At 45.7% G+C, this 25,803-nt stretch overlaps 1 protein-coding gene across 1 annotated transcript in view; it reads left to right on the top strand.

Moving 5' to 3' along the window:
• Positions 1-25,803, top strand: part of LOC147666007 (dihydrolipoyl dehydrogenase, mitochondrial) — a 193,208-nt gene that overhangs the window by 124,791 nt on the left and 42,614 nt on the right. Inside the window, exon 11 of the mRNA XM_086949329.1 lies at positions 811-1,000. Within this exon, the coding sequence (XP_086805455.1) occupies positions 811-1,000 (190 nt within the window). The remainder of the gene's footprint in view (positions 1-810; positions 1,001-25,803) is intronic.

The following is a 25,803-nucleotide window of genomic DNA, read 5'->3' as shown; positions in this document are numbered from 1 at the left end:
TACAATTCTCCTTTCAGGGCTAAGATGACATAGTTGATTTTTAATTTCTGTCAAAAGGCAGATATTATCTTGAATTTTCCTGTGTGTTTCACGTATGGTTTGTTCCTTGGTTTGTGTGACTGTGCCATTTGAAAGTAGACGCTTCAATTTTCTTAACAGACGTATGCTGAGTAGCATGTTCCCATGATCTCTGGAAACAAGCAAATGCTGATTCTTGCCTCTACTTTATTTCATCAACGTCACTTAGAACTGCTCTTGGTGACTTCTAAAATTACATTTATACACTATCCTAGAAGGAGCTCCTGGTGCTGGAGGTCCTTTTCAAGCCTCATTGGCTTTTAAGGAAATTTTTCAATACATTTCAAAGTTACCCAAATTGCAAACTAGTTTCTTTTTGGAGGTTTTTTCTTCTTCATATTTCTACTTTCAATTTAAAATGTTCTTTTCTAGTCCAAAAAACTATGATTCTGAATACTTTCATGGCACGGACAACTTGTAAGTCCTTCAGACTGATTTTGTTTCTTCGCCTTGCTAGTTAAACACACTGTAGAAAACTTTTTTCAGAGACTATATGTCTGGTAATCCCTGGTTCCCAAGAACAGAAGACCATCGTGTCCAACTGAGTTCTTAGATTTTATGACAAGACTTTTAAAAAATTGCTCTCCAGTAGAGGAACATTTGGCACTAGACACCTTGTGTTTTTTACATACTCACAATAGGACATCATATTAGCAATGAAAGCTATAGCTTTCAGGTGGAGGTCTATTCTTTGTGTTTTTGCTACCAATATAATTTTGTCTTTGCTCGCAGTATTTACGCCATTGGTGATGTTGTGGCTGGGCCTATGCTCGCCCATAAAGCTGAAGATGAAGGTATTCTGTCTGTTGAAGGAATGGCTGGAGGCGCTGTGCATATGGACTACAATTCTGTGCCGTCTGTGATATATACTCACCCTGAAGTTGCCTGGGTCGGCAAATCAGAGGAGCAGTTGAAAGAAGAGGTACTGTACTGTGCGGCACGCTGTTTTATTCTGTATACGTGCGTTTGCCAATTTACTTTTGTGGGTACTTGACAAATATGCTTTATATTGATAGCCATATTGTTACAAATAAGGATTTTGTTAGGGTGCAGTGATTGGTGCTAATGTGAAATGTCAGCAAAGTTAAAAAAATTGAATGTTATATGTTTTCATTAAGCATCTTGCAGCAAGTTGTTTTAAAGAGCAAACCGTGACGATTAGAAATTGTATCGCTTCATGACATGTGCCTGAGTGTGAATGAAAATGTAATGCCAGACTGAGATCAGATCATCTTATGTGCATTTTAGTACCCATCAATGTGCATCTTCCTGGTGCAGCTGCGGTTAGTACAGACTTCCAGCCGTACCCTTTGAGAGAATTCCTGTTATTTGTCAAGAACCGCAACCAATACATAGTACAAACCGGTCTGAATAACATGAACTTTGACGACTTCAAACCATAAGCCAAATTATTTTATTATTAGTTTAGGTATATTTTAAATTACAGGCGACAGCAAAGAACAAAAGAAACAGCAGATTTAAAATTCAACCCTCTCACCTCAGTTCACAGTAATGACAAGAATATAGATATTCATATCGATCCCTGTATCACAGGAATGAATAGTACCATTTTATAACAATCTCAGACCTATCTTATTAATGGGCCTGTATTACCATAGAGCCATTCTTTCCCTGTCTGCGTCATGGCGCACCTTCAAACCGGTGTGACAGCGTGAACGGGGAAAGTGTGCCCTATTACGGTGAACGCGCTGCCCAGGTGCCACTCATTCAAGTGAAATATGGAGCTGCTGCTTCAAAACCGCTCTTTGTTTCACATGGCTTACAGCACCTTCCTATACTTTCAATGGTGTTAAAGATACCCTTGCAAGGAGGTGCAGTGAGTAACTGCATTTGCCTGGAAAGGGATGTCTGGGGGTTCCATGGCAGCACTTTTCCTGCCCCCCCAGAGGTCTGTCTTTAGGAGGTGCACTGAAAGAACGCCCCCCTTAAAGGAATGTTTGCCTATCTGCCCTTGTCCAGAATATGATGCTGGCGCAGAAGCAGTGATTCCCTCATTTGCATGGGACTGCGCCCCCATGCAACGGAGGGAACGCCCTTTCTTGATATCGCTGGCACTACATGTGGGCCCACGCTATCAGTATTACAGAAGGGGCCCACAGGCATCTGTGGCCCCGTCTGTAATACTGAGGTACCCTTGCAACTTACAAAATCGGCACATATGCTGTTACACCCCGAGTCAGTATGTGTAATGTGGCCCTAGGTTGTAATTGAGAAAAATATAGATCACCAAATAACCACAAAAAAAAGGTTCCATGACTATCTGGCTAGCCATATTTGTTAATGTTTTGGTGTTATAGTTGAAGAACCCGAGTTAGGATGCTAAGTAGATATCTCTGACACGATCAGTTGAATAATAAACTGATGAATGTTTCTGCCCTCTCATTGCGCTTTGCCAGTCAGTTTTCCAAGGCACTCACCCAAGTCAGAGCCATTCTTTGCATCACCAGCAACAGCGTCAAAGCGGCAAATCTCAGGTCTGTTTTAGGAATATCCTTGACAAATCCATCAACACAATTACATGGAAGGCTGGAATTTCATAATAGAACATTTTAGAAAGCAATGTTAATGTTTGTGTTCAATATTCAAACATATTGAGGGCCATTACAGGCTTCATGTATAAAGTATATTCCTAGGACTTGTAGGTTGATAACTTTTATGCCTTGTTACTGGTGTGTAATAAACAGGATATAGAAATTTAAAATTCGGTAAGCTGTGCTTGTAATTCATGGAACTGGATGCACCATGACAGTAGCAGCTTTCATTTGCAATATTTTCTCCAGTGTCGGTTTTATAGGCTGCCTTTGCCATAACCACCTATCAGTTAAATGAACAATGGTGATGTATTAAAGTATTTGTTACTTTTATATTTTTAGTAATGGGCTTCGATTCAGAGGGCTTCTTTGGAAATATGAGGCATGAAGCCTTAACTGTGTGACTCGAGCAGAACTATGTAATTGCATCAATAGCCATTGCGGAGCCCAGGTGCTTTTACTCTTACAATGAGAAAGTTGTTCTTTTTATGTAACTGTCGCACCCTTTGCATGCCTCAATTACATAGTGAATCTGACAGATTTCTCTCCTATTGGGGCAAGTAAACCATTAAACCAGTGACTTTCACCAAATTCCAATTCACTTGTACTCATCCTGGATGCAAACCACATCCTTAAAGAACAAATTGGAAAGAAAACCGAGATGGCATGGAACCAGTTGTTTACTTAAGTAACTAAAACCATTTCTCCCACAAAGCAACTCCTTAACTGCTTTCAGGCTTGCTTACGCTTGCTTCTGGATGTGGCAATAACCTTGACCATGGTTACCCAGAATCTGCACTGGCGCCCCCTCAAGCGCATTCTGCATGCCAAAGAAGCCCTCCTTCATGGCCTGAAGAAACATTTCCATATTACTCCTATCCTTATGGAACTGGCTGCCCTTGCCGGCCCACACCATCTCCATAACTATGTGCAGTAACGAACAGCCCTCCACCTAGCTGGCTGACAAGCTCACCATCTCTGGCAACAGACATTCTTCCTTTATGCAAACCGGGTCTGGAACAACATCCCCTCTGTCCATCAATTCCTCCCTCAACCTTGCTTCAGTTTGCAAAAGAGCAGAATACTCACTTCTTTGAAGTATACTACATCACAAAGCAATGACAGTCCTTTCTGTGCCCATAAAACAGCTACCTCTTCCATCTGTTGATTGCATTGTTACGTTTGACCCAGTACAATGCTCCACTGTCTTTTGGCTAAGTTTCTGCTATTTACATACTGCAAACATACACAACCTCATCAACTATTTATTATATTTGAAATATTTTGGAGGGCACACTGATAAGCCTGCCCAGATATGCTGGAATTGTTTAATTCGCATTATTGCCTACGGGGAATCCCAGCTGGACTCCTTTTTAAGATTGACTGAATCTCTCTGACTTTTTAGAGAAAACCGCAGAGCATCCAAAATACAGTGGTCAAGCGAATCTTTAATCTTAAACGTAGCCCGCGGCCTGTAAATCCATTCACTTGCTTTCGGTTGCAGTGAGCACTGATCGAGTTCTCTACTCCTTATAACACAATGTTAGAACAATGGTCTTATTTACCTTAAGCTTTCAAAGGTGCCATCCAACTAGTACAGGTGTATCCCACACGGGAAACATCCGTTACAACGCGGATGTTTCAACGCGGTGCTGTTACGACGCGTCCGTAACAACGCAAGTCGTTACCACGACTTGCGCTGGAGGGCGCTAGAAGATTAAAAATAGTAAATTTACTATTCCAACACCTTCCCTAGTGTCCACGGGGACTGGTGTTAATATAGTAAATTATACTATTCGATATCCGCGCCCCCAACGCAAGTCGTGGTAATGACTTGCGTTGTAAGAGACGCGTTGTAACAGCACGCGTTGTGACGGTACGCGTTGTACCGTCACCCATCCATCCCACACATTGCTCCATATATTTGGATCTATTTGTCAACTGACATCAGGATATATTGAAAATAAGATAGTTGCTGATTGAATAACCATAACCCTGAGACGTGTTTGGGGTCCTGTGGGAATCTCTGGTTCTCTTCCAGGGGATCCTCATCAATAGTCATAAGCATTAGAATATTCCCGCCTACGTGCGGGACCCCGGAAACACTATATTATATGTGCCCCACATATAAATACACATATATATATAAACCATATATATATAAAAACAAGCAATAGCAGCCAAATCACATTAGAGCTGAAATATGCTGTGAAGAATTTCCACCATACATGAATAATAAGCATTAGAAACAGGAGAAAACAACACCAAGTTTGTTTAGGAATTGTTTTAATGCTCATAAAGCAGTAGAAATTCACAGAACTCACTGGAAGCATAGGAAGCTCCCAGGCTGCATTGCAAACACACAGTCTAACCAGACTGAAAAGCTAACCTGTAGCTAAATAACAAAAAACTGACACTGTGCCTTTAAGGCACTCATGACCCCCTGAATCCCATCATGCCTCAGGAGTGGCAGTTGTTCTTTCCGGCTCCTTCAGTGAAGGACCCTGGTTTACACAGCTCCACTAATTTTCTGATTTTCTATAGAAAAATTGCTTCTTTTTCAAGCTTTTTGCTCTTACTTCGACGTCTACCACCTAGTCAAGTAAGATACTGCCTTTTTTGAGCAGTTTTGGAGGGCATTTTACTTCGAAAATGCCATCTCTTTTTGATAAATGTCCCTCTTGCAACAGCAAGAAGGCCAAGACAGACAGCCACGAGGTCTGTATTGTTTGCCTGCCTGATGACCATGATCCTGAAACCTGTCCACATTGTGAGAACCTATCAGGCAGGACTCTCAAGGACAGAGAGAGAATTCGGATTTATGGCCTGGCCCACAGAGCTTCAAGAGGGAGATCTCCAGTGAAGAAGGGCTCCAAGAAGGCCCATTCGTCTTCAAAGAAGAAGTCTTCACGTCCTTCTACCTCAGCATCGGGCTCGGCGCTGAGAACAGATCCACAGGAAGGATTTTCGTCTGGGAAGCTGCCGTCGACGGCGGGGTCGCCGTCGAGAGGGAGGCCAGGTACGTCATCGAAGGCGGCATCTTCGAAATCGCCTCCGCCGTCGTCAACCGGGCGGCGATAGGCGTCCAGGAAGGCTACTCCGCCGCCGTCAACCGGGCGACGGTCGGCGTCGAGATCCATTACCCCTCCGCCGTCGTCAACCAGGCGACGATCGGCGTCGAGGGACGTCACCTCGCCGTCGTCAACCAGGCGACGATCGGCGTCGAGAAAGGTGACTCCGCCGTCGACGGGTGCTCGTCGATCGGCGTCGAGGACGCGGTCCCCGTCGGTGCGGCAGCGGCGTTCGGCGTCGAGGGTGCCCAATACCCCTCCGCCGTCGTCACACACGCATCCGACGTCGAGACATGGCTCTACGTCGGCGACTGACCATAACCGTTCGGCCTCGAGGCAGATAGCTCCGTCGACGACAGGCCATTCGGCGTCGAGAGAGAAGCCTCCGTCGGCGACAGGTCAGCGACGTTCGGCGTCGAGGCTGAGGTCCCCGTCGACGACCAGACACCATCGCTCGACGTCGAGGCAGAAGGCTCCGTCGGCGGTTGCTCGTCGCCGCTCGACGTCGAGAGACTATGAACATTCCCATGGCCATTCGGGGTCGAGGTTGTTTGATCCCCCGACCCCTCGGAAGCGGTCAGCGGCGAGAAGTGAGCGCTCGACGTCGAGGCGCTCGGACATCATGGTGACAGAATCTGCTTCTCACCATTCTTCTCATCGGTCCTCGGGCTCCTCTACTGCACATTCCAGATCTAGAAGCCCGGTGCACAGGACTCCTGAACGTTGGCCAGACCCTTCTGCGGGATGCGTCAGGCTGTCGCCAAGATGGTACCAGTCCCTGGACCATTGGAGAGACGATGGGGCTACCAGGCGTATGCAGGAATATGCCAGCCCGCGTCACAGGTCAGCTCTCCTGGACCTGGTGGAGGAGATGGACAAACGTAGCCCTCCCAGGCGCTCAACGCCTGTGGATCTGCCCTCCAGAGCGCCAAGGAGGTCCCGCTCGCCTACAAGGGAAGCCAGGCGAGATGGTCGGGGAAGATCTAGATCGCCTGCAAAAGACCCTAGACTGGATGGCCGGAAGGCCTTTGTCCCTCGGGGCAGATCTCCTGTGCGGTCGCCTGGAAGAGACCATCGTCCAAGGGATCGGGTCAGGTCGTGCTCTCCTAGACGGGAGGAGCGTCCCAGGAAGTCGAGGGAGCGGGGACGCAGTTCTCACCATCGGCATAGACGTACCCCGTCTACCTCTTCCACTTCATCTACCAGGTCGTCGAAGAGGGACTACTCTCCGACTTTAACAGACAGTCCAACGTCCAGGTCCTCCCCTGTGGATGATATTGGCACGTACCTGGACGTTCTGCAGAGAGGTGCGCTTAAACGAAACATTGAAATGTCTGTTCCTCCAGTCACGACGACGGTCGTTTTCGAAACATTACACAAAAAGGCCATCTCCAGACCTCGACTGCCACTGGTACCAGGGATTTTGGATCCGGTCAAGGACGTTTTCCTGACCCCGGCTTCAATCAGAGCAGTGCCAGCACGCATTACGAAGAAATACAAACCTGCGGCTTCTGACCCGGTGTTTGTGAGGTCTGACCCTCCGGCGGACTCGGTCATCGTGGCTGCGGCAAGAAAGACACATGCGGTTGCTGGTTCGTCTTCAGTCCCGCCAGATAAGGACAGCAAGACCCAAGACTCCTGGGGTAGGAAGGTCTGCAACTCTGCTGCTTCCACTCTTAAAGTCTCCAGTGCAGCTGCACTCCTGGGTCGGTATGACAGGGCCTTATGGGACTCGATGGAGAGATTCAAAGCGAAGCTGCCGAAAGAGGATCAGCAGGACTTTGATGAAACTGTTACGGAGGGGTGTCTGGTGGCTAACCAGATGATCAGCACGGCCGCGGATGGGGCGGTGCTGTCGGCTCATTCCTATGCCCATGGAGTTTGTGCCAGAAGATCGGCCTGGTTGCGCCTTACAGGGCTGAAGCCGGATGCCCAGCATCGGATTCTGAATCTCCCTTTTTCGGGTTCTGCCCTCTTCGGGGAACACGCAGACGAGGAAATGACCCGAATGAAGACTGAGCTGGACACGGTGAAGGCGGTGGGCTTGGAGAAGAAGAAGGAGTTCAAGCGCCGCTTCAAGTCCAACAGGGGGAGAGGGGCCCAGCAGAGGGTTCAAACCCCTCAGTGGTCGCAGAACAAAGCTCAGGGAAAACCCCAGTTTCACGGTAAACCCAGCAGGGGCAGAGGAGGCCGCCAGCAGTCCTCCAACGCCCCGAGAGGAGGAAAGGCCTGAACAGTGGCTTCCTCTGACACCGTTGCCCACTCCGGTGGGAGGAAGTGCATCTCAACACCTGAAGGAGTGGGTCAGCATCACAAGAGATCAGTGGGTGCTGAATATACTGCGAAATGGTTACAGGATACGTTTCCGCGCTCTTCCAAAGAGCATTCCTCCGAAGAGCTCTTGCCCTCACCAGCTGAGCTTGCTCCGTCGAGAGGTGGCGATCCTGCTGCAAAAAAGAGCGATAGAAGAGGTTCCTCGCGCTCTGAAAGGCAAAGGAGTTTACTCCAGATACTTCCTTGTCCCCAAAAAAGATCAGGAGGACAAACTCAGACCCATACTCGACCTACGACTCTTAAACAAGGTCATCGTCAAGGAAAAGTTCCGCATGTTGGCGCTTCACCAAATATGTCCTCCTCTACAAGCTGGAGATTGGATGTGTTCGGTGGATCTTCAAGATGCGTACTTTCACATCCCGATTGCGCAGCAACATCGAAAGTACCTGAGGTTTGTCGTGGGGCACAAACACTACCAGTACAAGGTGTTACCCTTCGGTCTCAAGTCCGCACCACGAGTCTTCACCAAATGCATGGCGGTGGTGGCGGCTTTTCTTCACAAGAAGGGTCTCTTCGTTTACCCATATCTGGACGACTGGCTCCTGAAGGGTCCATCCCCGGTACGGGTAACACAAGATCTGCATCTGTGCCTGCAACAGCTTCACAGACTCGGCCTCCATGTGAACCTGGAGAAGTCAGTCCTGCTGCCTACGCAATCCATCCACTACCTAGGCTCCGTTCTGGACACAAGCGTGGGAAGAGCGTTTCCTTCGGAGGAGAGACTTTCTTCCATGAACCTGAAGTGCGGGATTCTGCTGGAGTCTCGTCCTCCAACAGCACGACAGGTGGCGTCTCTGCTGGGTTCCATGGCGTCCTGCATTTTTCTCATCCCACACGCCAGGCTGAGAATGCGTCCTCTGCAACAGGCCCTGGAGGATCAGTGGGACCAGGCAACAGGTCGTTGGGAGGACCATATCCATCTTTCCCAGGCGACAAAAGAGTCCGTCAGATGGTGGACTCGGAGACACAATGTGATGGTGGGAGTGCCGTTTCATCAACCCATCCCATCCCTATCTATCGTGACAGATGCCTCCCTGCACGGCTGGGGAGCACACATGGGTCCGCTTCAGATTCAGGGCCGGTGGTCTGCGCAGGAGCAGACATACCACATCAACATGCTGGAACTCAGAGCGGTATTCCTGGCTCTCAAAGCTTTCCTGCCAGCGATCACATCCAACTCAGTCCTGGTTCAGACGGACAATACGACAACCATGTTCTATCTGAACAAGCAAGGAGGCACAAGATCTCGCCCACTGTCTCGAGAGGCTCAAACAATATGGCATTGGCTCCTCGCTCGAGGTCTCAGTGGTGGCGGTGCATCTTCCGGGCGAGTTGAACGTCAAAGCAGACGCACTCAGCAGGCACTTCGAAGATCAGCCAGACTGGGTGCTAAACGACGAGGTAGTAGAAGAACTTTTTAGTTGCTGGGGGCGTCCGTCCATAGACTTGTTCGCAGACGACGAAAACACCAAGTGCCACGCCTTCGCGTCCAGGTTCCACAGACCAGGGACGCTGGGGAATGCTCTCCTGTTGGATTGGGCAGGGATGTTCGCGTACGCGTTTCCTCCCCTGGCTCTGATCCCGAGAGTGGTGTCCAAGCTCCTCAGGACGAACATGGAGATGATCCTAATTGCTCCAGACTGGCCTCGGCAGTGGTGGTATCCGGACCTTCTACATCTGTCTGTGTGTCCACACAAACGACTCCCTTGCAGACCAGACCTGTTGAGCAAAATGAACGGGAGGATAATGCATCCCAACCTCCCATCATTGAACCTAACAGCATGGCTCCTGAGGTCCTGCAATACGGACATTTGAACCTGCCGCCTGAATGTATGAGCATATTAAAGGAGGCTTAGAGACCGTCCACGAGAGCATCCTATGCCTTCAAGTGGAAACGGTTTTACTTGTGGTGTAGGGATCAGCATTTGGATCCGATTAAGGGGCAGGAGGACGTCATATTACCATACCTCCTTTCACTCGCAACAGCTGGTTTAAAGTACGCTTCCATTAGAGTGCATTTGTCAGCTATTGTGGCTTACAGGAAGTCGCCTGACCAGGTGTCTTTCTTTCAGGTTCCAGTGGTCAAGGATTTCCTCCGGGGATTGAAGGTGTATCCCCCTGTACGAAATCCTTCTCCTCCGTGGGAATTAAACCTAGTTCTATCAAGGTTGATGTCTCCACCTTTCGAGCCAATCCACAAAGCTTCCTTACAACATCTCTCTTGGAAGGCAGCTTTTTTGGTGGCAATTACCTCTGCACGCAGGGTCAGTGAGATACAGGCGCTCTGTGCAAAGGAACCTTATACGGTATTCCACCATAACAGAGTGGTTCTGAGGGCTCACCCTTCCTTCTTGCCTAAAGTCATATCTGATTTTCATATCAATCAGTCTATCTCCCTCCCTTCCTTTTTTCCAAATCCGGCGACCCCGGCTGAGCGGTCACTTCACTCATTAGATCTTAAAAGAGTGCTGAAGTTTTATTTGGAAATGACTAAAGGGATTAGGAAAACAGACCAACTGTTTGTGAACTATGGTGCTATGAGAACTGGTTTTCCAGCGGCAAAGAGGTCCATCTCCAGGTGGATTGTTTCTTGCATTAAGCTGGCCTATCAACTGGCAGGAAAACCTTTGTTGATGTCTCCAAAAGCGCATTCCACTAGAGGGAAGGCGGCTACAGTGGCTTTCTTGCATGACGTTCCCATGTCAGAAATATGCAAGGCCGCGACCTGGAAATCAGTGCATACCTTTACGAGGCATTACTGCCTCGACTCTGATTCCAGGACTGACACTCAAGTAGGGCAAGCCTCCTTGAGGAATCTGTTTGGGTAGTCTGTTCTGTCTACTCAAGCTTGTTGATGAGATTTCTGTCTTATCTTTCCTTTGCCCGCAGAGATGAGGAGAGGCTCGCTATTCTATTGTAATGCTTATGACTATTGATGAGGATCCCCTGGAAGAGAAGGATTAGTTACTTACCTGTAATCCTAGTTCTCTTCCAGGGGTATCCTCATCAAAGTCATAAGCAACCCTCCCGCCTCCCCGGGCAAAGGATACTTGTTCATAAGAAGATATTGTTGGCCTAAGTGTTATTGGGTTTGGTTTTCAGTCTCCGAAAAGAACAACTGCCTAACTGCCACTCCTGAGGCATGATGGGATTCAGGGGGTCATGAGTGCCTTAAAGGCACAGTGTCAGTTTTTTGTTATTTAGCTACAGGTTAGCTTTTCAGTCTGGTTAGACTGTGTGTTTGCAATGCAGCCTGGGAGCTTCCTATGCTTCCAGTGAGTTCTGTGAATTTCTACTGCTTTATGAGCATTAAAACAATTCCTAAACAAACTTGGTGTTTTCTCCTGTTTCTAATGCTTATTATTCATGTATGGTGGAAATTCTTCACAGCATATTTCAACTCTAATGTGATTTGGCTGCTATTGCTTGTTTTTATATATATATATGGTTTATATATATATTTGTATTTATATGTGGGGCACATATAATATAGTGTTTCCGGGGTCCCGCACGTAGGCGGGAATATTCTAATGCTTATGACTTTGATGAGGATACCCCTGGAAGAGAACTAGGATTACAGGTAAGTAACTAATCCTTACTGGACATGTGGATTATATTGTCACTAGGCCAGAGCACTATTGCAGTCCAAGTGGACAAACCTGTTTTTGCCTTTGGGTACTTGGCTCTCTTGATAGCGAGCAGTCAAACCTTACTCTCTAGTGGAAGGGTTTATAAATTCACATGCAGTATGGCACTGTAAATAACACCCAATAATCAGTGTGTAGCCAGGACCTTTTATTTACAGGCATGTACAAAGGGCAGGTAAAATATTATACACTTCCAAAACCAGTCATCTATACCAACCTCTGTGGTTGAACTATCCCAAAACATTTCATAGTGTTTACAGTTCTGTACTAGTGAATAGATTTGTTATAACATTGGCCCCATGACCAATGATATGGACTGCTTTGTGGTTGATGTGCTTCATGTCCGGACTCTTCCTTGTTACTGCATTATTTACCAGCAAAGTCTTAGTCAATGGGAAGGGGTTTCAGTGGTCTCTGACTTTTTATTCACGGTTAGTGAACTCAGTGGGCCGAATTGAGACCTGACAGGGTTAAAAAAAAATATTGTTACTAGACCTGCAGGTTTAGTAACTTAAAAAAAGCTACTCGACCTAACTGTAGTGCACTTGACCTCTATGAGCAAATGTGACAAGTTAACAAGATTTAAAGGCATTTTTATTACTCATTCACTTTGTGAGCAATAAAGATGCCTTTAAATCTTGCTGTTTTGTCACATTTGCTCCGCTTTTTAAAAAACAGAGGTTAAGTGTTTTTTCCTCCTCGCCAGAAAGGGAGAGTAGGACCTAAAAATAGCTTGCCCTAATTAAATCTAGCTCGCAAATGCAAGCGGGCGAGTGGATTTTTCAAGCCCTGTCCGAGTAAAGTCAATGGTAGTTTTTCAGGGTGCCATTGTTCTTGGTGCCTACGTCAACTGTTACCTGGGGTTTTGTATCTGCTGTACAGGCAGAACATAACTCACATTTTTCTGAGACCAGTTAGGGTTGAAACAGGCCTCAAGTTTTTTGCAACGTGGGTAGATTTAGTAGTGGTCATTACCCACATTGTTGTTCCTCACTAGTAATTTACTTAACGTTACTTACAGTACAAACATCCATGGAGTCTAGCATTTATCCAGATTTGAAAATTAAATCTACTTCATTAAAATTAGTCTTCTCCCAATCATGAAGAAGTGCATCTTTTTTCTCTGTTTCTTGCATTTGATGTGTCCTGGAGGAGAGTATCAACAACTGACGAATTTGGGTTGGTCAGATGTTCAAAGTGGTTAGTACCAGATAGAACTCAATGAAAGGCTTCCTTTTCTAGGTACAACCCTTTGACAAAAAAACAAGCATTGGCATAGTCAATAGGTCTCGCTTTTGGGACCTTTATAAGTGTTTAGCCACGCAACAGTTGATGTTGCACCAAGGATATTGTGCTGCATAACTAAATACTTATAAGGTCCCAAAAGAGAGACCTATTGGCTATGCCAATGCTTGTTTTAAATGGCCACCGCCAGTCCTTGCTGCATAGTGATTTGTAGGGACATACAATGAACCAGGGACGTTTTCTTGGAGTGCTGATTTCAGTTTATTTTTTTCATTGATCTCTACAGTTAAAACCAACAATTGTCAGGTTTCACGGTGCCGGTTGCAATCGTAAGTAGCTTATCCTGTCCAGATTTTTTCCTTTCCTCCTGGTTGTAGTCACTGCTTAGGTCATTAACCCAGGACTGCATGTACCAGAATGCACAGAACAAAACTCAACTGGATGAGAATCGGGATTCACCACGGGAGACTTTCGGAAGCAAATGTGCTGATGCACGCGTCTCTTCTACTTGGCCGGACATGCCGGACTGAATACAGCTTTACATTTGCATTCGATAGCTATTTAACATTTTCTCAATTGATTTTAAATTACATATTTTTTAAACTATCATTCAATAATTCACATTTCAGGAAAAATACAGCCCCAGTTAATTATCATTAAAACTGCTTACTTTCACTTTAAATTCCAGATTAGATAATGACATAAGCCCAATTTGGCTTTTTGTTTATATCTAATTAGTGATTTTATATAGCGCAGATCCCTTGGGTATCATGACGCTTTACAAGAGTAGCTTTACCAACAATCATCTTGAGGATTTATTTGAGATGCAGCAGAGGAAAAAGACATTCAAGAGTGCGTGGGAGATCATAGATTTGACCAAAGCGTTTTTCAAACAGAAGGGTAATCTTCTGCAGGGGGACGCTTCAGTAATGGATGACAAAATGCATCTATTTTTGGAAGTTTCGAAGGCGCCCTAAGAATGCGGGTTTTATTCCCACGTGCTCTGCGTCTGTGAGTGAGTTTTTGCAGGAAGCCTGCTCGCCTCCTGAGGTGCGCGCGCACCCCTGACACTGCACCACGCGCCTGTATCTAGTTCGCGCGAGCGAGCTAGGAATCCTCTCGTCCAGAGACCGGAAGCTCAGGGAGCTGTGGGTTTTTTCTGATTTCCATACACTTGAACTGGCGCCGAGCATACATAAGAAATAGCGGTGAGTGCTGGGTGGGCCTGGACAGACCTTTAACAGGAAGAGCCAAAACTGTAGTTTCTCAACTGGGTACAGAGAAAGGTTTCTAAACTATAATCACGCTTCCACGACTGCCAGTGTCTTAATTGCCAGGGATGATGGATCAGCATACTTGCTTATTCTGTTTGGGGTCTACTTTGGATGACCCCATACAGGCAGTGTGAAAATCAAGATTTGCTGCCGAACAGGTTAGTGAAAATGTGGAACACCTCAAGTGGACCTGCAGATTGTCAAGTTAACAAGAGAAAATAAACATTTTCAATTTATTAAGTCTCGCATTTGTAATATCTTGAGCTATTGGCGTTGTAAATGACAATGCCTTTTATTTATGTGTTTAAAAAACCTGCAATAAAAAGCATTGCATTTACATTCCCATTAGGTCAAAGTTTTGAAAATGCTAGACCTATTGCATTGCAAATGCTTGTTATTCACAGGGAGGGAGTGAGACCGGCCCTGCCACTGCCTGGACAAAGACACCCCACCCACCAGACCCATGGAGCAGGGCCACTGGGCTGCAGGGGAGGGAGCCAGAAACCGCACGAGGAAAGTGTTTTGACGAGTTCTTTTCACATGCACGTTTTAATCTAGAGCTAAAGGAGACCATTACAAATCATGCACCTTGATGCGTCCTCAAGGGAATGAAGCGGTATATAAATGAAAGTACAATGTAATGCTTCCAATATTTCACGTGTTGAGTGTTGCAGCCAGCTAAACAGCAGTGATGCAAAGTGGTCTGACGAAAAAGACGGCTTGGCTGTACGACAACTGACAGTAAAAATAATGAAAGTGAAAGCACACATGGCGTGCAGAAAATTAAAACAAGAAGCGCAGCCATTATTCCACAACGGCACCCCCTGTGAGTGAGGTTACCGCCATTGTAAAACTGAAAGCACATGGCGCGCTGAAAAAAAAAGGGGGTGGGTGGGGGATCGCCACGCTAAAGCCTGCTTGGAAGAGGCAGTGCTGTGTAATTGAAGAAAATGGTGCTAACAGACTAGATAAAGCAGACCGTGTAACAACACAATGAAAAAGTCCAGTCCTGATGAGGTTACAAATGTAGACAAGGCAGTACCAAGGAGGGACTACTAAGTCTATTCATGCCCTGCCCAGGCTCAACCTATAAATATAGCGCGAGCTGCATAAAATACACAGTGCAGGGCGCCACAGCTTTTCTGAGCCACACATTGGACTGAAAGTCCTAACACGTTGCATCTATGACCAACTAATCACAAAGTAGGAGTAAGGGTTTTTGATGCCTTGTTATGACAAATTGCTGCAGATATTTCCTGGTACTCCATTTATTGATGGTGTAATCATGAAATTCAAGAGATTCGGTTGTGGCATTAAGCTCCTAACGCCATAGTTCCCAGAGGTGGTATCTGGATCTTTTACCTGTGCCTTTTTGACTTCCCATTTGTCTCAGAATCGCCAATGATGCAATAGCTTAGCCTGGATGAGTGGTCATATACCTAAGCACAACTCTGAACCTTACAATCTGGCACCCGAAATCCTACACAAAGGCCATTTGGTTATTTCTTGGCACGGAATAAACTTTTTGAGACACCACAGGAAGGTTCTATAAGAAGAACCCATGCTAAGCAGTAGAAGAGCTTCCATCACAGGTGCATTATTAATTGTTAGCAGATGTGCTCTATCAGATATTGGCATTATTAGTCTCTTGGCAAATGTATAGCTTTAGTTGTCACCTAGAGTGATGTAAAATAATAAAACATTTTAAGAGTGTACAAATGATCTTCTTTTGAACCTAACCATGCCTTAACAGTAGATAAAATCTAATCTTATGTGACAAATGCCTGCAGGTTTCAATGTATCACTAGTTATTAAACACAAAAGCAAGTAGCACTGTGGTTGACCCTGTAATTTAATGTTGTTTTGAACCCTTAGAAGCAATGCTGAGAGCATTAGTATTTTACATTGGGAAAACTAGTGTTCATCAATTAAATATAATTATTTGTAGCCTGTGGACCTGCTAGTAAAGGACAGACTTTGTTAAACCAAGGCATGATTGTTTATCGTCTTTCTTGCCTTCAGAACTATACAGACAAGTGCCACGAAGTCGGACCTTACTCTGGCAGTAGCTTCCCTTCATTTACTATATCTCTTTGGTAAATTTGCAAGACAGAAGTTTGAAAAGTGCCATACCGACATTTGCAAAGAATGCTGACATCAACATGATTGCTCATTCTCAGACACAAGTTGGAGAGACATGTTTGACTGAACTTTTTTATGTCGGCTTCAATGTCCCACCTTCCAAGGTAGTCATTGGTTTCTAGTGAATTGAAAGAATGTCATTTAAGTCTGGAGAATAAAAAGTTACTTCTTGTTATTTACACTGTACTCCGGTATTCCTTTATTTAATGTTTACTTCCCCAGTGTGAGAAAATTCGGTTTATTATGTGGTGAGGTTGTGTGACCTCACCATGTAATACACTTACCAACCTTATTATGTCCAGTGGGTTTCATCTTTAAAACCCTCAGCTCAACCCTGGTGTAAAGCATTTAAACAAATGAAGATGAAATCGACTCCAACTCTCAAGAATTACACCAATTTGTTAAATATAAGTTTTCATTTTATATAAATTTAGACACCGAAATGAAAAAGATCCATCGAAGGATTCCGAAGATATGGATTTTACAAGAATTAATACATTGAGGCAATTCACATGACCACAAAGAAGCATTGGCAAATGTAACAAATTTGACTCTTGGAAACATTTTCAGTAAACAGTTGCGCTAGATGTAATGTGTTTACTTGGAGTTACTTTAGGTGACTAGTTATAGTCGGAAGCTATTAAGGGGGGACCAGCCAGATCCTCACGAACCGTTACCCTCACAGTTAAGCAATCTTCAGTCCGTTCCAGGCACTTTTATCCGATGCAGAATTTTCAAATGGAAGTGGCCCTGATGCAAGGGATGAAGGATGCTCAAAGGATGGTGTGGATGGGGGGTCTTCCTGTGGTGATTCCTTGTCACACAAAGATGGTGCCGGGGTCCTGGTTGGAGGGTCGACATCCTGCAAAGTCCTCTCCGATCTGTCCAAAGTCCAGTCGTCCGATTTCGTCTTCACAGGCCAATCCTTCTTGGGTCAATAACTCACTGCCCCAACAGCTCTCCACCAGCACGCCTGGGCTCAGCGAACTTGGGGGCACCTCTGTGCGTTGGGTCTCGGTCCCTGATGTTGCACAGGGCGGTGGTAGTGACTTGAAGATGTTGGGCTACCAACTTACTCCAGCAGGCCTCTTCAGCTGTTATGTTCCTTTGCTGCAAACAGGATGCCAGTCAGCAGGCCCTTGGAGTCTCTTGGCTTTGCCTGGCTCTGGAGGCATCTTCTCCTTGGAGCAGGACATGGTAGGCACAGTATCTTCCTTTAGTCCTCTTCAATGCAGCCTCTCTTTTCTGATCCCTTGGCACAGCAGGCAGTCTTCCTTTGGTCCTACTTCCAGTTAGGTGGAGATCTGCGGTTTGGGCGCCAGGAGTGCCTGCCCTATTCTTGAAAACTGCCCTCATGTCAGGATGTGGTCGGTAGCCATTGGGCTACCAGGTTCCCTCCCACCTGGTGACCACTTCCTGTGGAGTGTGGCATCTGGCTATTCCAGGATGCACCATTCTACTCACTCTGCAGGTGGTAAGACCCTTCTCTCGCAGTTAAGGCCTCACTAGCCCACCTCTGGGGGCGGCTACCTCAGGGCTCAACACCCCTGGGGAAAACAGTTTGGCAACTAGTTTCCCTTCTCTAACTAGATGCCAGCCTGTCTGCCTAAACAGTGGGTCAGCCCTACTCCCCAGTATAACGCACATCTGCCTGTCAAAGACAGCTTCTCCTTTGACTCCTGCCTTTTGGACCTAACACCCAAGTGGCTTCCTGCTAGAGGGAGGTAGCACCTCCTTGTCCTGCAATTCCTCATTGTTCTCCTTCCTGAGAGTCGTTTGCTCTCCAGTAGGGTAGAAAGCCGTCTCGTGGAACAGGCTCCATGTGCGCCCGAAAAAATACAGGACCTTTAAAGGCAGCAAAGTGGTAGCTTTGTAAAAGCTTCTCACTGCAACAAGGGACATTGATTTCAACTTGATATACAAGTCGGGCTTTGAGTAACGAGTTCTTTGATACCTCAGAGTGCCCACTTTGGTCGCGCAGTTCAGGGTTTAGCACAGCTGAGGGCCAGAGTGTAATCCTGTACATGCCAATTAGGCGACCAAGTCTTTCTACAGTAAAAATGGTTGCTTTGCGCGGTTTACAATTAGGACATGTAAAATCCATGTCCTGCCCATGTCATATGTCACAACCTGCCTCAGTAGGCCTGCATAGGGGTGACTGACAGAGAAGTACAGAGGAAGTATTGGCTTTACCATTGCTTTTAATGGCAAAGTCAGGCTAGCAGTGCAAGACTGCTCTGCCAGTCTATAGTGGTGGACTGGGGGACTCGTTTTACTTTGGGACCTCCAGGGTGGTGCAACCAATGCTGCAAACCCTTTGATACCTGTAGGAAAGTGCTCTTTCTGCATGGTTTTCCCACCTAACTTTTTGTTTGACAGATACCTGATGCACTTTGACTGAGTGTGCCCTGGGTCCCTGCCAATCAGCTTCCCAGAGCCTGTGTTCTTTCCCTAACCTGTACCTTTGTTTCTACAATTGGCACAACTATGGCCTACTTGTAAGTCCCATGTAAGGGTTACCTATGGTACCCAGGGTATGGTAGCCAGGGCAAGGCCTCGTAGAGTTGCAGCATATATTATGCCTCCCTCAGGGACCTCTCACCAGAAACATGCACCAATGGCATTACAGCCTGCGTGTTGTGGTTCAGCTTAAAGTTAAGCTTCGTCAAGGCACACATCCCTGTAGGCCATACCTGCCCAGCACTGCATGGGGCCTAGGTAAGTCACCCTTAAGACAGGGTGCCCTATGCCTCATGTGAAGACCTATCTGCATGAGCAGACCGGTCCCTGTAAGATCTAAGGCGATATAAGTTCCCAGTAAAGCCATCCTGAGTATATGGTTTTAAAACTGGTCATTACTAGTTTCCTAGCCTCATAATGACTTTACTGAATCCTGTGATATTTGGTATCAAACATCTCAGAACAAGAAACCTGCACTGATTACAGTCTCAGATGTATTATTCCATGCACTTAGGGGGCACTTAGGGGTCCCTGAACCACACCAACCACAGTGAGTTCCTGACAGGTGACCACCAGCCTGCCACCACGAGACATGTTTCTGGGCCCCTGGGGTGGGAGCCTTTTGCTCCCAGTGCCCAGAAATAAAGCTTTTCCTGGATGCAGATGTTCACGCCTACCCCAGGTCAAGAGGAGCTATCTGTGGCAGGAGAGCTTCAAAGGTCTTGCCGCATTTGCAACGCTACACCCAGCCTCCCCTGCTATCAGGAGCAGGTCCCCTTCCTACCTCACCCTGTTTTCGGCGGGAAGACAGAGAATCTCTAACAAAACCAGGAGGTGTGCCACCCTCTGCCAACTCCATCCCTCAGATGAATGAATGAATGAGGGGAGACTTGTAACGCGCAACTTAGCCAAAGGGCATCAAGGCGCCAAAAGATCGTACAGCTTGGAGTTCTCCTAATGCAAAATTACGAATAAGCCTCTACAAAAAGCCACGTTTTTAATGCTTTACGAAAAAGCACAATAGAGGATTGTCCTGCCAATTCAGGGGAAAGGGCGTTCCAATGCCTCGGAACCAAAGTGGAGAAGGCTCTCCCTCCCCACCTTGCTTTTCCGAATCTAGGAACTGAAAGAAGGTTTTTATTGGACGAGCAAAGAGGTCTACTGAGGTAGTAAAAGTGTAAGAGGGACCTGATGCCCTCTGACCCCGAGCCATACAAAGCCCCATGAGCAAGACAAAGGATCTTAAACGAGATCCTAGACTGGATGGGCAGCCAATGCAGGTTCTTCCTGGCCAAGGAAGCTGAGGAGAGTCTAGGGAGATTAAGAACCATCCTGAACGTCGCGTTTTGCACTATCTGCAAGCACTGGATAAGATTCTTATTAATACCTGAATAAAGCACATTGCAGTAATCCAGTCTCGAAGAGACGAGAGCCGCAGTGACTTGTTTCCGGGCATCAGGAGAGAGGAAGTGTGCGATCTTTCTCAAGATCCTAATGATGCCACAGCAGGTGGAGACAGTCCTACTAACCTGCCGGTCAAAGGAGGGCGTGGAATCTATCAATACCCCCAGATTCCTGGCAGATTGACAGGGACGGGGACGCAAGGTGAAGCTCACTCCTCAGTGCTCGCTATATTGCAGATGGGGGGCATCCCCAAATCTGGGTTCGGGAATGTGCTTACTCCCCCACTTGGTGATGCGCACACCAAGGGTGTAGTCACCTCAAGGTCAATGGGCCATTGGCTACTAGCGTGATACTTATAAATCAACAAAAGAGTGACTCAAAAACTGAAAGGGATAGTCAATAGCTACCACCAAGCAAAGGGAGAGGAACAGGCAGAGAGCAGTCAGACAAAAAGAAATCCATATAGAGTGCCACAGAAAGAACCCTCAGGCACCAACAAGACAGTTGGTTGCCATATGTCTTCATTGGGTTCTGCATTGAAAGTAGTGATTGAAAATTAAAAGAAGTATGGACTACTCCCCGAACTAATTTATTAGGGGGTAGTTCTAACCTCATTAAAAGTATTCAGTGAAAGTAGTGAAAGTGGTTATGTTAGTTTGAACCACCCAGTCCTAAACAAAAAACAAATATAGGTCGACATGTTTCTGCTAAAAAGAGCCTATACTCAGCGTTCATCAGGACCATATATACCTGCAACAAGTGAGCGAAGCACGCTAAGACTTCACCACCACTTGAAGTAGAAAAAATAGTAAAAAGAGGATTACGACCTTATGTGTAATCGAGACACTGGGAACTTCCTGGTCTCTTCTCCTCCTAAGAGTGAGAGATTTATGTCTGTAGAAGAAAAAGAAACAGAACGACAAAAAGGAGTGTATTAAAAATATATTAAAATGGCACTCAATTTCAAGATTTCCGTGATATTTACAAAGATGTGAAGACTGTATTTTATGAAGGTTCAAACACCAACACCCACAAACTGTGTCATAAAATTATATAGAAATGACAGCACAGTGTCTGATCACTCATTGTATTACTTATTTAGTAGTCATGAAATTTAGTATATATTTTATCCTGAAATCAAAGCGGCCATCATAAGTTTTTTATGAAAATTGTAAGCCAGAAGCCCGTTAAAGTTTTCCTGAGAATTAACAGAAAAAACATAAGGCTTTGTGCACGCAATCAACCTTCAAAGGAAAGGTGCGTGAATGAACAGGAAAATTCAGTCCATAATCTCATAAGTGTGTCCAGCAAATTTAAACAGTCCAGCAATCATCGATTAATTGAACTGCCAGATGATCCTGAGAATTGCACATGTTAAAAGGTTTAATTTATGTATGTATACCTTCACCATCATGGAGAGACTGGAAAATACAACAGATTAATTAGGTCAAGTTACTCACTTGTGTGATGATTTCACAGCACCGCATAGGCACGCGGCTGGGGGAAATCTTCACGCTCGGGCATCTAAAAGGGGTAATAAAGCCTCAATGTGAAAAGGCTAGTGATACTCAGGGTCATAGTTTGTAAACAGGACTGTTTGTATTTTTGCCGGCAGTGAGAGCACAGAACACTCCGACGCTCTCTCAGAGCTGTCGTTTTGAGAAAGGGTGCACTAATACTGTCATCATGCCGGTCTCACATGCCGGTATTTGCAAAGCATGTATATCTCTAATGAGCAGCCTGCCGTTTTTGAGGCCGGGTGCACCGATACTGTCAACATGCCGATTTCACATTTCGTTATTTGTAAAGTGTGTATGTCGCTAATGAGCAGCCTGCCGTTTTAAAGCCGTATGCACCGGTACTTTAGACATGCCAGTTTCGCATATCGATGTTAAAAAAGTATAAATGCCGCTACTGGGCAGTTAGCCGGTTAGTTCTTACCTGGCTCCCGGCGACTCCCCGCTTCTGAACCTGCTTGTTGGCCAGAACCGCGGCCTGAAAAAACACAGAACCGCCATCACCGGAATATTTAAGAGCTTGTTCGTGGAAAGGGAGTCCCAGTCCCAGCCAGTGACGTAGAATGAGCTGCCTTGGTTTTCTTAAAGGGGCAGTATCTGTCAATGGCAACATAAAGAGCACTAAATTGTCGTCACTTATGAAGGATAAAAGGTGGACGCTTTCTGACCTCAGTGAGCTATTACATTTTCGGAAAAAATCAGGCGGTCAACAAGCAATGTGCTAGAGCCATAAACAGGAAAAAAATAAAAACTGCTAGTTTAAATTTTTAATCATGTTGGGTGTTTTTATTGTTCAGGGATTAACATTCTGACATAACAGACTACTGGCTTGAATGTTAAATGGCTTTAGTCAATAGTACCGGGTCAAGGCAGAGAAGCAAAAAACCAACAAACACAAGAGGCATCTATAGTCATAATGGCCAAATGGGGAACAGTTACACAGGTATATCTAGGGAATTGGCGTTGCATTACTGAACCCCAAGGTATGGCATCGTTTAGGCCAGTTAGGTGTGTAGAAAGACGGTATATCCATCTTTGTTCCCGTTCAAACAAGGTGTTTTCGTTTGTCGAGTTGAGCTGTTCTACAACTGTCCATCTTATATCATTTGGGCAATGGCCAAGTTCGAGAAAGTGTGCGGTTAGTTTTGTAGTAGTCTTGCGACACCTCACGTTGCTGCGGTGTTCCACAATGCGCAATTTAATCTTTCTCGTGGTCATCCCCACGTATCGGAGACCACAAGGACATGTCACCAGGTAAATGACGTGGGATGAATTACAATTGGTATGGCCTCTTAACTGCCAGAGTTTGCCTTCCTCAAGATTAAGTGTTTTTGCTGCTGAGGTCAGGTGGCACACACTACAACCTCCACAGGGGTAGTGGCCAGTAACTCTAGGTAAACTCCATTTGGTAAGGACATTACTGTCCTTTGTTGTTTCTACATTCCTGGGACGTGGGTGAACCAATGCATCTTGCAAACTTCTTTCACGTTTGTAGGAAAAAAGAGGTTTTCTCCATTTGCGGCCATTGCTCGTCAGGATGCGCCAGTGTTTACCCACACATCTGCTCACTGCATTCGAGATGTTACTGCGGGTTGTCACGCATGTTAAGGGTGGTCCATCTTCGTTGTCTTTGTTGTAGTCCTCCAAGAGGGCTTCACGGTTTTGGTTCTTCTCCCTCTTTCTACTTTTTTTCAGGATGCCTTTGGGGTAACCTCTTGCTGTTAGTTTATTCGTTAGGTCATCCGCTTGTGCTTTGAAATCGTCCAGGTTACTACAATTTCTAAGAATCCGTAGATATTGGCCAAAAGGCAAATTTTCACGCAATGGGCGAGGATGGGAGCTCGAAAAGTGGAGTAAGTTGTTTTTACTGGTTGGTTTGTAGTAAGTTTTTGTGATTAGACGATCTCCCACTCTGGTAATTGTTACATCCAGAAAGACGATGGAGTTAGGATGGTACTGGTGGGTAAATTTCAGATGGGGATCACAGGTATTAACCCAATCGAAAAAGCCAAGGAGGCTCTCCTCGGAGCCCTGCCAGATTAAAAGCACATCATCAATGTACCTCTGCCACAGGATAACATTGAGACTGTAGCTGTTGGTACGTGCTAGGATGTGCGTTTTTTCAAAATTGTGAACGTACAATCCGGCAATGCTTGGGGCAAATGTACTGCCCATTGAAGTACCCGTCTTTTGCAGGTAAATGGTGTCTTCATACTGAAAAAAAATTCGCTTTAAGGCTAGAGTGGCACACTCAATAACAAAGGTGCGGGAGGTGGTGTAATCCCTCGTGGAGTTCTCTAAGACATCGGCCAGAACCTTCAAAGTCGCATCCTGCGGGATGCAGGTATATAAACTTTCAATGTCTAGAGAGACAAGGAAGCATGGTTCACTTGGCATTTTGACATTGAGAAGTAAGGACAAAAGACTCTTGGTATCCTTAATATACGTGCTGGTTGACTGGATTAGTGGTTTGAAGAAGAAATCACAGTACTTAGATAGTGGCTCTAGTAAAGAGCCAATACCCGAAACGATCGGTCTTCCTGGGGGTGGGAGACGATTTTTATGTGTTTTTGGTAATGTATAGAAGTACAGGATTTTACATTCTGATTTTGTAAGGAAATCCGCTTCATGTTTATTTATATAGCCATCTCGTTCAGCCGTCATGACCAGCTCCACTATTTGGTCTTTCAGAAAAGGTGACGGATCTTGTTGGAGAATCATGTAATTACTCGCATCTCCTAACAGTCGTCTGCATTCTTTGTCATAGGCAGGGGCATCTTGGATAACAATGCCTCCCCCTTTGTCCGCCCTTTTAATGACTATTTCTCTGTTGTTTTGAAGTGCATTAATGGCTTGGTATTCACGGGCCGTCAAGTTCGTAAATGTAGTGGGTTCAGTCATAGCTTCCACTTCTTGAGACACTGCCTGCTCGAAAGCTATAATATCAGCAGGCATAAGGTGTGTTGGGGGAATAAAAGTTGACTTAATCCTAAAGTCTGTGTCACTCAGTACAGTGAACAAAAAAGAAGTCGCATCAGAGCTGTATTACACGGGTCGATGATGAGAGTACCTTACAAACAAAATGGCACCAAAAGGCTTGTTAGTAAGTAATGCCCCAAGAATATTTTTGGAAGATAGTTTATTCAGGAAGGAATGGGCACAAATTGCCTGGCATTGCACACATATGCGTCTGTCAGAAGCCCTTCAAGTGGAAATACAGGCAACAGAAACCCATATAAAAACTACTATTACCGGTTTCAAAAGGAAACTTGACGAGTTCAATAAGGAGTTAAATGAATATAAAGATAACCTAGCACAATCAAAGGTTGTTAAATTCCAGAAGGACCGTAAGAAGTGGTCATATGACAAAACCTACCCCAATGCCAGTGCTGATTACACTGTACCAGACCAAAATAATTCCAACTCTGATGGATCTGATGACTCCAACTCAAGTGGTTCAAGCACTGGTAGCAGAGGGAATAAAAAACGCGGTAGAGGGCGAGGTAGAAGAGGCAGTAATAACTCACAACGGCCTCAGTTTCAACAGCAAGGAGCCGCAGGTTTCCCTATGGGTCCATTTAACCACCCACCCTACCCACCGAATAGGTTCTGGAATCCACCTTTTTCTCTACCCCCTCAAAACTTCCAACAAAACATGTACCCGCAACCTTTTTTAGGGTTTGGCCGCAGGGGGAGAACGAGGGGAGTGAACCAAGTACATTGGGGTCCGACCGACTCTGTAGTGGAGAACACACGAAGCAAAACCCAAGAACAGAGAGCGGGTCCCAGCAATGCAAAACCCTGATTACTAACCTATCCAATTACTCTCTGAGCCCAGATGAATCATCAGTCTTGGAAAAAGGCCTTGGCTTTATTCCAACGCCACGCCTTGACCGTTTTAAATTACACTGAGCTCAACAAATTTTTTTGAAAACTAAGATTAAAAACCTTCTTTGAGAACCAAGAGCCATTAGAACGCCACCTAACTTATCCCATTCTGACGTCTGGGAAATAGCTTGGGCGACTAAAGGGTCAGCAAACAGAGTAGGGTCATTAAGTATAGCATCTGCCTCCTCCCG

The sequence above is a fragment of the Lissotriton vulgaris genome, unplaced genomic scaffold (genome assembly GCF_964263255.1).
Source record: "Lissotriton vulgaris unplaced genomic scaffold, aLisVul1.2 SCAFFOLD_1018, whole genome shotgun sequence".
Taxonomy (NCBI): domain Eukaryota; kingdom Metazoa; phylum Chordata; class Amphibia; order Caudata; family Salamandridae; genus Lissotriton; species Lissotriton vulgaris.
Note: the sequence above shows the minus strand (reverse complement) of the source record. Positions and strands in the feature narration are given on the sequence as shown.